The following is a 17,461-nucleotide window of genomic DNA, read 5'->3' on the forward strand; positions in this document are numbered from 1 at the left end:
GGAGCAGTATTGTTTGTTCGTCATCCACAAGCGAGTTTTTGTATGTTAGTAGCAGTTTAATATGTAAAAGCATTTAAAGGTCAATACTGACTACCTACGTCTGGTTACTGTTAACTGAAGACTGGGTTGCAAATAATACTGGGAGAAGATATAGTCAAAAGATAAAGATAAAATTTCACTGAAGAGACATTTGCCTATTCCTTTTCCATTTTGAAAGAAATATTGATGTGGAACCTAATTTTTGTCAAAATACTCTGCCTTACAATAGGCTATATGAAAATGAAACAAGAGAAAAAAAGGCTTCTGACCCATTCTGATGAGGAAATTGAGACACAGGAGTGATTGCTTTAAAATTGCATAGAGCTAGTGGCAGAAATGTGTTACCCTGAGCGCTGACACCCACGTACAGTCTGCCTTTCGGAAAACATCTTTGGTTACGCTTTCTCCCTGAGTCCATGTCTTTATTTCCCTAAGGAAACCATGGCTTAGACTTGGTGCTTTACCATGTCGTTTCCTCTGGCATTCCAGACCTTCATGTGCAAGTACCCTACCAGCTGCTTTTCCTGCTTTCACTGTGTTAACTTGTGGTGCTCCAGAACTGCTCCACCGATGACAAGAGCCAATGCTGTGCAAAAAATCTATGAGGACGCGTATGGGACAATTAAATTGTCTAGCTGCAGATGCATAATAGCACTTGAGAAGGTCTTAGGCCAGCTGCATTTCTGTAGGGATATCTCAGGTAATTCTCCCTTGCCTAATGGAGGAAAGACCTTTTTAAGTAAAAAGGGAGGATGACTGAAGAGTCATCGAGAGCAGTCATGGTTTTTTTTTCTATTGCTATTGATGACTGTAATTACTGGCCAAAGGTAAGGATTTAAGGACGCGTATTGCCTTACAGAGTGTACATATTGAAGCTGTGAGTTTGCCAGACGTTTACTATTAATGCAGGTGAGATTGGCACAGTTTTTAAGACTCGTTTCCACTGATCAGTATTTATATTGAAAGCATTTAATGACAGCTTTCAATTATCTTAGGTATGGCAGGATGTAGACTGAAATTGTCTCTTTAGATTCAGGAGCTGGAGAAATAGAGAGTGACAAACGGCAGGGGAAGTACAACCATCCTGGGTAGAGATTTGAAGTTCCTGCAGTCTGAAATGGGAGACTTCATAGTTGAAATGTGCAGGAGGAACTTGAAGGTTGTTGGTGTGATGAGGATTTTGCTCCTGAGTGCAAGTGGCTTTTTGTATTTCTTCTGTATTTCTGAGCTTATACATATTTGCTCACATAAATGAGTTGTGTTCCATGTCCCTAGCCCTAGTTTTCCAAACACAGTGTATAACTCAAGTAATAGCTTTCCGATTCCCTGCATCATGACTCATGTTCCCCCATGACTTGTTACTTGGCATGGAAACTGTTAAAAACAGTTACTTAGGTGGCTGTCTCCTGGGACCAGTCAGCAGAGTCCCTTAAATGTCTGGACATTGTTTGACTATCAGTGCATAGTTCTGATTACCTCGTGGCTTACCCTTTCATGCTATTCTTGGTCATGTCCTCTTGGCCTCAGGTACTGCCTTTGTCGACAGGTACTTTTGTACTGTTCAGATGACCAGAACTAAGCATGGTGGAATTACCAAAATAATTGCCTTAAACAAGTAAGCCTTTTACTTGGAACTTACAGTCAGTGTTCAACTGTCCCAAAACATTGCTTGTCCTGTCCAAACCCACAGCTAAAATTCTCAGTCCAAGTGCTCTGAATTGCTGGCATCAGTTACAGAAGCAGCCTCACTTTTGGCTTCAGTAAATGCCTTGCATGGTTGTTGCAAACACCTTGTTTGTCCGTTGCCTTAATTGCGTTACTCCTTTTCAGGCCACTGTTGGCTCTCAGTCCTTGGCCAGTCTGCTCTCCCACACTGTAAAAACCCCACAGGTGTGCCACTGCCCTAGCTGTGATATTTTGGAAGTGCCGCGAGGTTGGCTCATTTCTTGAACCTTGGACTATAGGTTCTTTCTATTAATTTTGTGACAGCCTTTAAAACTTTATCCAGGACTGCCACATGCTTTGTGGGTTTTCCCTGGAAAGGCAAAACTGTTTTGCTTGCTTCTTTAAAACATCTGTCTGCTATGATGCTTTCAAGAAACATGAACCAACACTGCTGCAGACCATGCTGGGTTTTTTGAGGGGGAGGAGCAACCTGATCTGTCTAGTTCTGTGCCTCAGCACTACGATGCTTGTGATGCATCCTCAGGAAGCCTACATATGGGTTTTATTCTGATGTGTTCGTCATCCAGGATGCTGATATCTGACTGAAAACTGTCCCCTATGTATCCAGATACCTGACTGAAAACTGTCCCCTTTGTATCCAGCAATTCAGCTAGCGGGAGGAGAAGCTTCTGTGGCAGTGCTCAATGTTGCTGTTCATTGGACTAAGCTCTTTTCCTTTTGCACCTCCTGTCTCTTACTTTAGAAGATCACTCTCAGAAATGTTTCTTCCCAGTGAACCTTAGGCATGCTATTTCTTCTTTACCTCTTGCCCTGTTTTTCCTTCTTTCCCAACTTTGACCTTCTCAGTACTGATCAGGCAGTTCATGATTGCCATGTTCTGCCAACTGGCTGGCTGGCCTCGAGGCATTTTGTAGAGAGATGATTGAATCTACATTAAACATATACCTGCTTTTCCTTTTGGTTTTCTGCTGCCTTTTTTTCCCCACTTTTCTTAAAATTGTAATGAGTCTAGCCTTGCTGCCTAAACTGCTTGCAATTCCAAGCAATTTTTGTAATTGCTTAGAAAGCACTACAGTTGGTTTTCAGACCAAGAACTGCAGCAAGATTGACCTTATAAACTCAGCTAATAAATACAAGAAAATATCTCACCCTAATTAATTAGCTTATTAACCATGATTAAATAGCCATATGGTTCATCTTGCTTCGATTCATTTGTTTTCCTCCCTTACTTCCATCTCTTGGATCAGGGGTTCCTCTCCCATAAAAATCCCTGTTCCCTTTGTGTTCCTTTCTTCTATGTTTTTCTGCACATATGACTCTTGTTTATATTGAGAGGAAACAGACAGAGCTTTGTACTTATAGAAGGCAGTGTGACAACAGTTATTAATTCTGCACAATAAAGAAGTGCATGTGCATGTGTGTGTGTGTGTTGTTTAACTGATAGCAAAAGCTCACCTGATGTAGGGGTAGAGTTAAGAATAAAGGTCAAGAGCCATTGGACTTGAGAGATACGTTTAGTATGTTAAACAGTTCTTACATTAGAAAGGTTTGAAATGAGATGAAGATTCTTTAATCATTGCTAGATGTTGATATCCATATTGTCGCTACAGCGGGGGCAGAATCTGGCAGTGATGAAGGAGGAGGTGGAAAGACTCACTGAGTTCTGAGTGACACTGCATAAGGGAAGGAAAGACCTCTCTTTTTGGTTTTATATTTTTGAGGCAGACAAATTTAGCAGTAGAGGTTGAGGAAGAAACCGTGCTAACTTTCCTTTTAAGCCTTTAAAAGGTTTCTGTGGCTGCTGGGGAAGGACCAGACCAGGATTTTCACATTTTGCTCTCTTCTAAGAAATTCCTTGTATTATACCATTGCTCCTGGCAACTGGGGAAGTAAGGGGAAGGGTCACATATTCCTGTGAGAGTGGAAAGCAAATTTCATTGCTAAATGCTTGTTTCAAAAATATAATACTTGGGAGATTGCTCTGGCATCCTGGAAACTGAGCCTTCGTGTCTGTCCATGAAATGAGTACATGGGGTCAGAAATGGTTTAAATGCCTGAATTCTGCCACTCTGCTAGTGAACCTCTGCCCAGACTAGGAGTGAATGGAATGACCTTCAAATTTACTTACCACAGCTCAACTTTTTAATTTGAATTTTGGAGTGGGTTTTGCATTTTTCTTCCTGTAATAGGAATAACTTAAGGGTAGTGGGTTTAGACCCTGTCAGAAATCTCGCATGTTGCTGTATGACATGTTTTAATTATTTTTTTCTGAGTTCGTGGATGCCTTTAAACTGGTCTGTGTTTCTTGGAGGAGGAGGAGAGAAGGTACAAAACATAGTTTGAAAAGCTGTGTATGCGGGGGCTCCTTCTGGAAGTGACAGTTTATTTCCAAAGAACCTCAAAGAAAGCATTGGGATTATTTTGTCTTTTGGGTTTTGTGTTTTCTTGTTTGGTTTTTTTTTCCAAATTGGTGAAACTAAACATTTCCTCCATTCAGAAGCACGAGTCCTCCCCCTGAATAAAATCAGAGAACTCAGCTTGAATTTATTTAAAATTTTACATTGATTTTACTTCTGAGGACAAGTTTTCATATCTTTTTTCCCTCAGCAATTCTGAAGGCTGTAAAATGATATAGTGGAGTCATATAATGACTTGATTATAAGAGCTAAAATTTCAGAATAACAATCATTAGAGCGCTGCCAACACAGTTGTGAGCAGCCAGCGCTGTGCTGGCTCAAATCAAATTTCAATCAATAAACCCAAGATGAAAGGCACTGCTGCTCATCCTGTTTGAGAACTCCCTTTTTTTTTTATTTACCATTCAATGCTGCAGCTAAGATTTCTTCACACTACATGAAGGTTAAGTGTCAAAACAGGCAAGTCCATTCTGTGCCTTACAGCTGAAACCGTGGTTTTGTGAACACTCTTAAGTGCTCATTGCCATTGAAATTGCATTGGTTTGGGTTTGGACTTAAGTGGTCAGCGAAGGGCTTTTCAACCCTTTACTGCCCAGGAGGAGCCTGGCAAAAAAGTCTGAGAAAGCTTAGCTAAACTCAGTTTTCACACAAGTGCTTTTCTTGTGGTCATGTAGTCAGACACAGAACTTACAGTGACTAAGGGAGCCAGTAAATTCCCTATGAGTGTACTGCAATGCAGCTAGTTATCAGTAGGCGCAAATGATTTTTTTTTAAAATGTAATTATCTGTAGCTTAACCTGTCCTGTCAGTTGTGATGGATCTGCCATTAATTTCTGCCTTTTTCCCCCTTTTTTTTGCCAACGTTAAGTGGCTAAAAGCCAAGGTAAGAAGTGTTATTTCTCCTTTGACACAGTGCCTCATGTGACTGATAGTAGAGGCTGCAGAGCCATTAAAACTGAAAACTAGCACTCTCTTATCTCTCTTCTGCTTTCCATAGGATATATAGATTAAACATGCTATACTTGACTTTTTTATTTACAGCATATAGTGCGTGTCAATATATCTGTGATACATTGACATCTGCATTTATACATAGAGACATTAATTTCTCTAACACATGTAGTGCTTTGCTCTGAATTCAGTAGATGCCTTGATTCCTTTCACTTACATGTTTTGCAGGAGACTTCCCAGACAAACCTGACTGACTCTGCTAGTCAAATAGCAGGGGCAAATTGAGAAATTCTGGGCCCATGCTGACTGTATTGTACTGTCAGTGCTAAAGTTTGATTTCAATTATGAACACCCGAACGAAGATGAACACAAATGTGTCTTCCCTTTAAAGAAACAAGGATATGAGAGATTTGTGCATGAACCTGTCAATCGCTTACCTTTCTGATGTCTGTTGTAAATTAATAGCAAAAATAACATTAAGCTTCTATTTAGATTTTTTTTATTTACTGGTGTCTGTCTTGTATGTAGCTGAAAACATGCTGTTTGACAGCTGTCTGGGAATTCTCACTTCATATTCTTACACTTTAAAAAAAAAAAAGCTGTCAATAATAGAGCTGCTCTGCTATAAAAATAAAATGCTGTTTTGCCTTATTTCAGCATGGAAATAACCAGCCTGCAAGAACTGGCACCTTGTCAAGAACAAATCCGCCTACACAAAAACCACCAAGTCCTCCCATGTCAGGCCGGGGAACTCTGGGGTAAGAATGAGACTGCTTGGTCCTGCCTGCATAATAGACAGTTTTAATTGTGCTAGTGTTGGTGTTTCTTAAATATGTGGATAGGTGGCAATTCTGATTGCCTTTAGCAAAAAAAACCCCACAATTACTTTTTTTGTATAAACCCATTCAGCTGTGCTGACTCTTATTTTCTCTATGACCTTTAGAAATAATATTTTTTCATGGGGAAGGATTTATTATAGATATGGGTAAATGAGGAGGTTATTATTATTCCTGTTTTATGGAGAGAAATCCTTAGTGACACGAAAGAATATCAATAAGGTTTTAACTTCGGTGGGGGAAAGAATTGTTTTTGTCTACTCATTTCTCAATATTATGACAGGTATGAAGTGGATGTTGGTGCCATATTTGTTGCGTTATCTAAGCAAAATTCTTGGCATTGTGAACACATTGGCAACATTGATTCTCGCAGTCTTGTGCATTTTTATTTTTATAGTTAAATAAGGAAGGATTTTGCTATTCCATAGTCCCAGTGTGACCAGAGTTTCCTGCTGTAGCATCTGTTTTACTGCTGTAGGGAGTGAAAGCTGCTTATCTTGGTGTACCAGTGGGTAGTTATTGCTAGGGTCCAAAACATTAATACTTGAGAAGCTCAGAGCATGTGTCTTGTGGGTTTGTGTGTCCAGCTGTGTAGCAACATCTTCCAAAAGCCATCTTAAACTAGACTTTCTGCCTATTTGTCACTCTCAGTCTTTCCTTTGTGCTATGGGGGACAGAGGCACTGTAAAGCTGCCTGGCATGGTTGTGTTGGCTTCAGGTATGTTGTCTGGGAGAGGTGGGGAGCTGGAAAAATTGAGTATTGATGACATGGAACAGGATGGGGATCAACAACAATGATCAAGGGAAATTAGAAACAGCAACTCCCTTTGTCAAAGACTTAGTGATTTTTAATCCTGATTTGATGCTTTGCTGCTTCACGATTGCAGTTGGTTGTGCATTCTGCAGAGAAATTACCCTAGAGATTTCCTCAGCATGTTTTGTGAAAATTCCCATTGCTCAAGGGCATGCAATCAGTATTCTAATTGTCTCTCTTATCCCAGCTGAGAAAGAGTTGTTTATCAGCCCTGGGAAGCTGGATGTGCTTTCATGTCCTCTTGGACATTTGGTAGTGAAACAACAGTGTTGATGTGCTGGTGAGCCACCTCTCTCTGATGCTTCCCCCTGAATGGATCAGAGCTGTTCAATTGCCTTAGCTGATGCCTGATAAGGATTAATCAGCTGAACGTCATTTCCAGATGAGCTTGTCAAGAGGCAGCAGTTGGCTGAGGGGGAGGAATAATGTGGGTTTCTAACAGCGATACGTATCTGCCCTTCTGGTTCAGGAAGTACAGCTCTTGTCTGGAGTAGCCGTGTTCTGCCAAAGCATGAAATATCATAGGCATGACTGTTTCCCTAATGTATGCAGGAAAAATATCTAGCAACCGCAAGGATGCTACTTTTCTCCCTTTGATCCAGAAACCAAGATATGTGTGTAAAATCAGAATAAGCTTGGTGTGCAACACAGGCCTTTAAGTACGAGCTGTCCATTGTGCCGTTTGTCCCTCCAAGGCAGGACTATCCAAAGGAATATGGTGAAGAGGGAGTCCTACACAGGAATTGCTCAGGCTGAGAAGGTAAAGGGACTGCAGGAAGCAGTGGTGTCTTCACCAGACCAGGGAGAGACTGGAAAACCTTGGATATGTGGGTTGGAAGTACTGCAGGAGGAGAGATAAATTGCTGGAGCTGGATGGAGAGAGTAGTGGTAGTTGTTCCTTGCGGGTCCTGGGGCAGAGCAAAGCTTTGTATTTCATGTTAGCAACAGGCATCAGTACCACATTGAGGCACTGGGGAACAGTGAGGTGGGAAGCCCTGAGCAGTGTTTTTCTCCGCTGTGCAAGGCTGGCAGAAAAGCTAAGGGAAGAATCTGACTTAAATGATGGAAGGAAATTGGTTTTGACTTCTCTAGTGCTTGGGAGTTTAAGTTCTTCAATGAAGCTGCGAAGAACAAAGAAGAAACCGAGGCATGGCTGAACCTGAGGATGTAGCGAGCGTTTACTTTTGACAATATTTTTAAATTGTACAGGCAAAATAAATAGTACTGCAGAGCTGAGCAGTAGTTCCTATTGCCAGTGCATTCCAAGACAGAACACTCTAAAACATTAGTTGTCAAGGTTGTATCTGTTGGAATCACATTTAAAGTCTTCCCTGCTTAAAACTTTATTTGGTTAGGGCTGTATCTCTTACAACTGGAATACAGAGTTTCTTTATTTTTCCCCACAGCTGATCTCATTTGGCAGATCTATAGGTGGTGGCAGTCTGCATATTTAAATAATCTGCAGTTCTTTTTATTGACAAACTAATTTACAAACACCACAGTGAATGCAAACAGTTACGTTATTTGCACTCCTCTCTTAGAGGTTTTATTATTAAAAATTTATAGTGAAAATTTAGTGCTGTTACATTCCATATTGTAAAAAGGAAGTCAATAAGTTTCTTAAAGTACCAAGAAGCTGTATAACTTACCAACTCAGCTATAACCAGTAACTGAACAAATGATTAAATGTCAGTAGTTTGGTATTTTTGATTTTGCGTAGCTGATGTGTTGCCAAATTCCATGTCTTGCAAGGAGTCTCCTAGTTACTGATGAGAACTGAAGAGCTCTGCAATTCAGTACAATAAATGCACTGTTCTTAAGGCAGTAATGGGTCTAGTTAATGGATCTCGAAACAACTGTGTAATATTTCTGACTTGATGCAGTCTGCTAGGTGACATTGGAATTCTCTGGGCTTCTTCTTGCTCTGCAAAATGGAGACAACAAAGCTCATCTGTGGAGCACTTCTAAGATCTGCCTAAGTGATCTGAGATTGCTTGATTACTGTGTGAAACAATGCTACTGGGAAGAGTGCTGGCAATTGCAAATGTGACCTGTTCTGTGAATCTTTCAGCCTTACCTCCTGTTTTTTAGTTGAATACCTTTAGTCAAGAATGCTTCTGGAAGGTGTTTGGAGGGAAAGGGAAAGGGGAAACAGAGAAACTGTTGCAGTAGAAGGGTTTGGCAGGTGCAGTGTACTGAAAGGTAACCCAGAATATTATGCAGAGATAGCTATTTTATATTACATGGTTCAAACAATATACTTTGGATAGTAAATAAATTTAGTTTAGGCTTTTTTAATCAGTTCGTGTGCTGTAGGCTGACTTGCATGGCTCTGTCTATATAAGAGCACTTTAGAGAGTTGAATGTGACCTGTGTACCCCATGTGGTGGAATTTACTGTACTGTAATGTGGGTCACTGCACAGTGGTCTCTCATGAAAACTTAAGAAAACAAATGACTTCACTACTTTGTTCATTTATCATTTTGATATTCTAGTCCTTTATCTTTAAATATCTTCAAATCTCTTTTTTCCCCTTGAGCAGGCGAAATACTCCTTACAAAACCCTGGAGCCAGTCAAGCCGCCAACAGTCCCCAATGATTACATGACCAGTCCTGCCAGACTGGGCAGTCAGCACAGTCCTGGAAGGACAGCCTCCTTGAACCAGAGACCAAGAACACACAGGTAAAGCATTTTCTCAGTGTAACTCTTTCCTGTCTGGCATGCTGCTGCTTACTGAAGTCACAGAAAACCTTTGAAGCTTTGTGTATGTTGGCTTTTTTGTTGAAAGGCAAAAGATGAGTTATTCTACCACTCTGCATTAACAGAATTTACTGTATTGTTGACTTCTCTAACACACTGAAGTGTCTTCATATTCCATAGAAGTCTCATTGAATCAAGCAACTTACTCTTGTGACCACAGGACTTGTTCTATATAATCAATTTATTTTGTTCTGTGTTATTTGTTTCCCAGGAATAAGCAAAACTTCAAAATTTATGCAGTTGCTAGGCAGGGTAGTGATGGGTCCTGTTGGGTTGAAAGCTGCATTATTAACCTCAGCCCAAGATACACTTAAGGCTTTTTTTTTTGTATTTAAGACCACTAATTGCAAAAGGAAGTTTCTGTTGATTAAGAACACTGTGATGAAGGTAGTTTGAAAGAGCTGATTGCTTTCTTTTGGCTAAAACTTAATGCTTATAATCAGCACTAGCATGATAGAAGTAGAAAACAAAACCTATTCACAGAGCAGGTATTAGCATCAGCCAGTTGTTTCCCCACGAGTAAAGGCTTTGATGAGGAAGTAGTGTGTGTTTTGGATGAGAAGGGTATTCTGAGTGTACTTTGCTTTTTTTAATGTATTTTTTTTTCTCAAATTGTAAGGCTAGATCTTGAGCCTCTTGAGTGAGTTCAGGTTTATTTTCAGTTTGAAGGCTTCAAACTGCAGGGGAATAGGGAAGCCTATTGTAGGCTTCAAACTGCAGGGGAAAAACAGACAAAAGAATTCAATATAGTTGGAAGTAAAATGTTTTTAGCGAGTTTCTTTCTTATATTTTTTTTCTTTGTTAAGCCCCCAGTAGGGACTGAAACATAGTAGGTCCCTGATGGAGGTTGTGAGAGTATTTTGGACACAGTTGATCATGAAATGTTGTTGGAATGAAATAACTTCTTAAACCTGGCTGCAGCAAAGATCTTGTTAATCTGCTTAGCTAGCTGCTCTCGTCTCACAAGCTCTTCTTTTATGTAGACTGCAGGTAGAAATTCAGCCGCAACCATGGTGACCAGATCAAGGTCTTCAGCAGACAGAACACTAATTTTGAAGGAATTATCTTGGCTTCCATTTCAGATCACTGATTTTCTTTTTTGTAACAGTGTTATTTTCTTAAGATCTGTTTGAATGATTTGTGCTAGACTCTTGACAGCACTGATTTGTAGCCACCTAGGACTGGTAAATAAACTATAACATCACTGAGTACTCTTTAATTAACATGGATGGGTTAAAGTGGTGTTTTGGCTTCGAAACATCTTGACTACTTAGTTCCCTTTATATTGTTCATTTAATTAATGTAAATTCAAACCTTGGCCTAAGGGGTGCTCTTAGATAAGAATAAGGACAGATTCTGCCTGAATCTTGATTCTTTTTCATCTCCCTAAATGAAAAGAAGCATTATGGCCTCCAAAAGCACGTGTAGAAATATTATCCAGTAGTTCATTGGAAGTATGTTCTGCAAAAATCTGTATTGCTGGCCTCTAATTTGTATATCGTATAAAGATATTCAGACAAATTGTGACCTGGCTGTACTGTTACCTCTCAGGCTACCTTTAGAAACCAAGTACTTATACACAAAAAGTGTATGCATGTCGGGGATGGGGGGTGTTAGATATACAAATGTTATCCACACCTCCCTCATTGGCTTGTCATGGCTCATTCTCATTCTAAATTTCTGTTCTGAGTAGAGGAAATGTTCCTTCATCTGACAGCAAAAATAATCTTAAATAATTAGTTTAGTTTAGGCATTAGTAGTTTAGGCATGAACTCTTCCATCTCCAGCTTACTACTTTCAGTTATTAAAAGGCCGCTGAACTATTCCTGCAGTTGTAACTCCATTACCTAGGACTGGTATAGTTGCTTACCTTTTTATTTTTTAAAGCATTTAATTATACATTTCATGCATAGTGACGTTTACCAGCTTAGCTAATTCCATTTATTAGGAGTGTTACGCATCCAGACTTGATTAGTTGTAGGTGGAGACAGAGGCATCTTATAGGGGACTTTTCAACATTCTCTAATTGAGTTAGACTAGCAGAGCTCACACAAGAAGTGTGACTGTAGTAGGCCTTTGAGGAGAAGCTGTGCTATTATTTGTGATTTTCTTTTACAGTGGTAGTAGTGGAGGAAGTGGCAGTCGAGAGAATAGTGGAAGCAGCAGTATTGGCATTCCCATTGCCGTGCCTACACCTTCACCGCCAACCATTGGACCAGGTAGGTGGGAATCTTCCTATGTTAACTCAAGGCTGTAATGTCAGTTGCTTGTGTTTGTAGAGAGAATTTGACTAAATACAATGGGGTAGAAACTGTCCTGAAGCACAGTGCTAGTCAGGAAATCTCTGAAATTGCAGAACAATCGCTTAGAATAGCAGACCCTTTGTTGCTGTTTTGGAGGGGTTTTTTTAAAGGTAATTGAGGTGGGGAGGGGATAGAAGGAGAGAGGTGTATACCTTTTTAAAGTTTAAGTATATTTTTAAATGTTTGTCTACAATTTGGCATTTCTGGATGCCCTGAGAAGCAGCAGCAGCCATGGTACATGTTTGGTGGGAAATGTTGTCTTCTGAAATAGCCTGCTAACTTTACTGTCTGGCAGTGATGGTATGTACATATTCTTTTTTTAGTTAAATAGAAGTCTTTACTTCAGATAAAACGCTGAAGATGACCCACAAAACCACTACTTGTTGTAGAATTCAGGCTTATCGACCCAGTGTTATTTATGCTGCAATTACAGTCTGAAGTTGCTAAGCTATGGTGGAGGTTGTTGGGAGAAGCAGAACTAGTGTGTGTGTAAGACGGCACAGCAATGAAAGAGAACCGAGTGGGATCTCAATATCAAAAGCACACTCCCTTGTCTTTTAGAGTGATGAATGGTGAGAATGTGTAGGATAATTCTTTATTGTAAGCTAGCAGGATTATTATCTTGATAATAACCCAACTCAGTCACTTGTTTACTATCTGTATATTTTGTGAGCACATAAAGCTAATTTGCAGAAGAAAACAGTGCAGTTTTGTTGTAATGTGACTTTGCTATTGCACCTCTTAAATCTCTCTTCCTCAGATGACAAGTCTTAACTTTCCTATGCACAAGTAGGCTTTCCTTTCCCCAGTGTTTCTGATCCTGTAGTGGTACAGATAGGCATGAAATCTTACTATCGTCTGGCATCCCATAAAAATCAATGGGAATAAAGATCTGCAGGTACACAACCCTGTGTAGGATTAGGTCCTGAGTTTGTATTGTTTGATCAAAGTTGAATTTCTGTAGTACTTGAGAGCCTATCAAGTGCCCATGGGTTTTTTTGGGTTTTTTTTTTTAAATATATGACCTAATTGGGAATATAAACTATTTTATTAGCACACATTTCTGTTCCTCCTCCTCTTGGAGCCCCGCCAGCACCACCATTGCCACCACCTCTCCCGATGGGCAGTCTGATAGGTGAGACTTGTGTCAATGCTGCAGTGATTGCAGTCATATACTGCGTAATCAATAATCATCCCTAATTGATTTAGTGAGGGTGGTTTTTCTTCTGTAGTGGGGTCTGCGTGATTTTAATATAAAAATCAGTTCTGGGATTTTTTTTGGTTGTTGTTTGTTTGTTTTTTACACAAATCTAATCTCCACTAATTTCCTGTGGTTAAAGCCTCTGGAGGTAAATGCACAAGGTATGGGGGAAAGGCTGCCAGTTGCTTGAAATGTCTTCTCAATAAAACTAAGATCTATTTAGTCTGATATGTAAGAACTCAAAATCAGCTTGAATATTGATATTCTGCTGTATCACTCCTGCAGCTGAAACAGTGTTTGTATTCTATCCCATAAGGGACTGAGAAGGAGAAGTGTCTGTCACAGTGGCTGGGGATAGATTCTGTAATGCTGCAGACAGGTGGCAAACTGGAAGACTTGAGGAAGAACAGTTTTAGAAAACTTGCTTCAAGCATTACATATAGCTGTTAGGATGGGATTTAAAAGCAGTAGGAAAAAATAGCCCACCCTTTTGAGTCACAGACTGATGACAAAATTCTTCGATTGTGTTATGAAACTAGCTTTGGAGGCTTTGACCCACATAACCTTTGCACTTTCCTTTACTGAAGTGTTAAGCGAAAGTAACTTTGGGTACCATTACGGGACTGCAAACTTCTGATCACACATTGTGTGCCTTTTTGCATATATTTATATAAGATCTATAGATATGTATATAAAAGCACAAAACCTTTTATTGCGAAACAATTTTTACATTTAAAAATTGCATTGATACATGTGACATCAATGTGTGAGATTCGTTAGTTTGCAAGGTGTGATTCTTTTCTCTGCCTGTTGAAGTTTAATCCAAAAGAGAACTTAAATTATTTTATTAACCTTGGAGTTTGTGCAGCAAGCATGCGGAAGGTAAGAATGGGTGTTCATCCTGAGGAATGAGTGACGTGTCTTTCAGCTGGCATCAGTGGTTCTGATTTGTTAGTGCAAATTCCTTCAGTATAAAAGGAATATATTAAAAGATATAAATATACATATAAATAACAAATGTGATTGGTAAATGTATCAAGTGTCAGAAGCTCATGACATCTGTTTCACTGTTGTGTTAGACATCTTTTTATATTATGCTGGAGATAAGTTCTGGTTCACAGTGGAAAACATTTGCCTTGAGCAGAAAGTGGATTTTTTTTCTCTGCTTTTTATCAAAAGGTATTGCATGTAGAATAAGGTATGCTTAGGAGTTGGAAGCTGATTGAGTTTTCCAGTCCAACCCAGTCTCTCGAAGTAGTTCTAAAGTATTTATCACATGCCCTTTATATGAGCGTTGGTTTATGTCTTGTGTGTTTTTTCTCATTATTGATTATAACAGGGGCGTTTGTTTTCTGTTCCTGTTACTGCCTTTAAAGTATTGGAGACCTGTAATCAAGTATTTCCCATGTTCTGGGCTTTTTTTCTATTTTCTGCATTCTGTCCCAAGTAATGCTCTGCTTAAGTCTTCTCCTTGGTTCCTCTGGCTAATGCTTTTCAGCTGCTCCGGGTTCAGCTCCTGGTTCCCAGTATGGCACAATGACCAGGCAAATCTCGCGACACAACTCTACCACTTCTTCAGCATCTTCTGGTGGATACAGACGGAATCCTTCTGTGACTGCCCCATTTTCTGCTCAACCTCATGTTAATGGCGGGCCTCTTTATTCTCAAAATTCAAGTAAGCTTCTGAGCTCTGAAATCACAAACTGTTTTGAGCAAAATGGTTGTAAAAGCATGCACGGCATTTTAATTCATTTATGAAGAGCATCAGTCAGATTACTGCTTTCTTTCCTAAAACAGAAAGAAAAACAAAACAAGAAAAAACATATAGAAGTTGTACAGTGATTGTACTATATGCAATTATGCTGTTTCCCCTTCTGACTTATTTGCTGTTACTCATGACAAGAAATTATTGCCTATCTAATTATAGGCACATAATACTTAGCATTTCAAGTGTGCTTGGAGAACATAAACTAAACCCAGATTTTTTTTGCAGGAGACCTAACATGAGTGTAGTACAGTCCCTTCACTAGTGGGATGGTGGCAAGAGAGTACTGTCAGAGCACAGCGCTCATGTAACAAACTTTTCCCATTACACAGTTCTTCTCTGTTTCTTTTCTAAGTCCTTTCCTGATTCCAAGTTTCTCCTTTGTTCTTGGTTTTAAGCTTGACTGTTAACGGCTCAGCCTCTCCCATTGTAGTAAACTCCTCTGTGCTTCCAAACCTGTAGTAGTATAGATGGAGACAAATGAGGGAAGGGATGGATACCATGGGCAAGTGAACGGGTTTTAGTCAGCAGCATCCTGCCTACCAACCCACAGGGCAAACGAAGTTCACTGCAGAAAGATCTGCAAAATAAGGATCTACCTGAGTGTAGATCACTACGCTGTTTCTATCAGGAAACTTCTTCCTTCCTGTTGCCTTAAATTTTGGCAAGATACACGTTAGAGGAGTTGTATGTAGTTCTGTAATAGTTTCTGGTGGTGTTCTTCAGTGTGCCAACTCTTTAAACTTCAGAGTTATATTTCTTTTAAAATGAAATGTTAATGTTTGGGCTGAAGACTGCTTTGGACCAGCGTTTTCTGCTGTGTACTTACTCTTAAGGAGAGAATGTACATAAAGTGCTTCAGATGCTGAGGTGAAGAGTTTTCTTAGTGGTTTAGAAGTATTGTATTTATCAGAAAGCATTTTTATATGCAGACATAGTTCCTATCTTTTTTTTTCCCGATCTTGATTTTCCTCCCACTCTCTCTCACCCTTACTGCCCTTCATTTTCCTCTGCACTCTTGTTCATCCAGATTAATGCACCATACAACAGAAACTCCTTCCTGTTTCAACAGTTGTGTTCTGTTGAATAAACAGGGTTTTACTTCTAGAAACAGTTCAGTTGTCATAAATGCTGTGCATACCACTGTTTCTGAACATTGATATTTTTCCAAAGCAATTTTTTGCTCAAATGCAGGTGTTGTTCCTTAATCTAGCCTTTCTGGTGTTTTCAAAATACTGATTGTTGACATTTTTTAAACAGTATTTTGATGGGTGTGTTTTTCTACCTTAAACTGTTATGTTTATTTAACTGTTGATTTTTTTTCTTATTATTATTTTGTAATGCTACTGTCTTGACTGTCTTGATTAAATCCAGGTCCCATGTTTCCTTGAGGTTTTACTTTTCATGCTAACAAATACTCTGTTTTTTCTCAGATGTTTACCTCAATTTTGTGAGAAACCTGTTTGTTCCCCCTTTTTTATTGATCAGTTCTTCCATACAGTTTATTTGATTATTGGTTTTGTAATGAACTAAATGGTCCATTTTTATTCATCAAACATTAATCTTAGTTATGCTTTATTTAAAACCGTTGCTTACTTGGAAGTACAGAACCTCTTTCAAATTTGGTTCCAACTGGATTACCCTGCTGAATGAATACCTTTACAAGAATTTCTCTGCTTCTGTGCAAGAGAAATTCTACTGAGAAGGGGCACGGGGTAAACAAATGACTTGATGTTTTGTTGGGTTTTTTCCTTTTTTTTTTCTGACTTCTTTCCCCCCACTTTATGAGGAAATGTCCTGCCAGAAGCTGATACTTTGAATGGCATGCCCAAGTGCTACTGTGCTACTTTCCTACCTGCAGAGGGAAAAGTTGAACATCTCAGCTGTCACCCCAGCTCTGAGTACTGGTGCCGTGTCTCCTATCTCATTACTTACCAAATAGGTACATGTTTCAGAGACAATAAGCTTGCAGGTGCTTCTAAGAAGCTCTGTGTGCTGATGTAGCCAGTTGTAGTTGTTGAAGCCTTTGCCAGCCTCTTAGGTTGCTGAGTACCCTTTAACCACAGAAGACTTAATGTAAAATAAAGCTTAGTTCTGCTCTAAACCCACTGGGTTTTCCTACCAACGAGCAACAAGGTCCCTTTTTCTATTTTAAACAAAAATGTAGTAAGCCAGCCCAGTGCCCTCTGCCCCAGTAGAACATAATGATGGGAGGTGCTCTTTGTATGAATATTAAGTATTGAAGTTGCAGCATTGTTTCCCTTGTAAATTAGTTGTCTTCACTTTGTGTCAGTGCTGCTTTGCTGCACTTGATGTAGCACTCTGCTCTTAGAGGAGGCATCCAGAATCCTGTGAAACATTACCTCTACTTCTAGTAACGTGCTTATAAAAGATAACTGCCAAATATGAGTAAGCTGTATTTGGCATCAAGACAAAAAGCTCAGTTTTGTGTGCTTCCCAAGTGAAGTAGAGCCAGTCCCCTCACACGTGCACCCCGTGAACTTCCAGAGGCACAGCCAGCACTCGGCATTTTATTCAGCTGAGCACGGGGGCACAGTTTGCTTGTTGATCCTTGATTGGCTAACTACAAATTCAGCCTTGTTGGAAACTCAAGCTTGAAGAAGGTTCTTCATGTGTGTGTTCCTGTTGTTCTTTACATGCTTTGTTTTGTGGTCCTTGTTACTGACG

General features: G+C 39.6%; 1 protein-coding gene across 11 annotated transcripts in view; it reads left to right on the plus strand.

Moving 5' to 3' along the window:
* ABI1 (abl interactor 1) overlaps positions 1-17,461 on the plus strand; it is a 75,221-nt gene that overhangs the window by 50,608 nt on the left and 7,152 nt on the right. For 2 of the 11 annotated variants that reach the window (XM_069859489.1, XM_069859495.1), the window contains exons 4-9: positions 5,011-5,025; positions 5,751-5,851; positions 9,286-9,426; positions 11,623-11,723; positions 12,862-12,942; positions 14,507-14,683. In XM_069859489.1, the coding sequence (XP_069715590.1) occupies positions 5,011-5,025; positions 5,751-5,851; positions 9,286-9,426; positions 11,623-11,723; positions 12,862-12,942; positions 14,507-14,683 (616 nt within the window). The remainder of the gene's footprint in view (positions 1-5,010; positions 5,026-5,750; positions 5,852-9,285; positions 9,427-11,622; positions 11,724-12,861; positions 12,943-14,506; positions 14,684-17,461) is intronic. The other 9 variants (XM_069859488.1, XM_069859497.1, XM_069859491.1 and 6 more) reach the window with 6 other exon arrangements.

The sequence above is a fragment of the Phaenicophaeus curvirostris genome, chromosome 6, assembly GCF_032191515.1.
Source record: "Phaenicophaeus curvirostris isolate KB17595 chromosome 6, BPBGC_Pcur_1.0, whole genome shotgun sequence".
NCBI classification, from domain to species: Eukaryota; Metazoa; Chordata; class Aves; order Cuculiformes; family Cuculidae; genus Phaenicophaeus; species Phaenicophaeus curvirostris.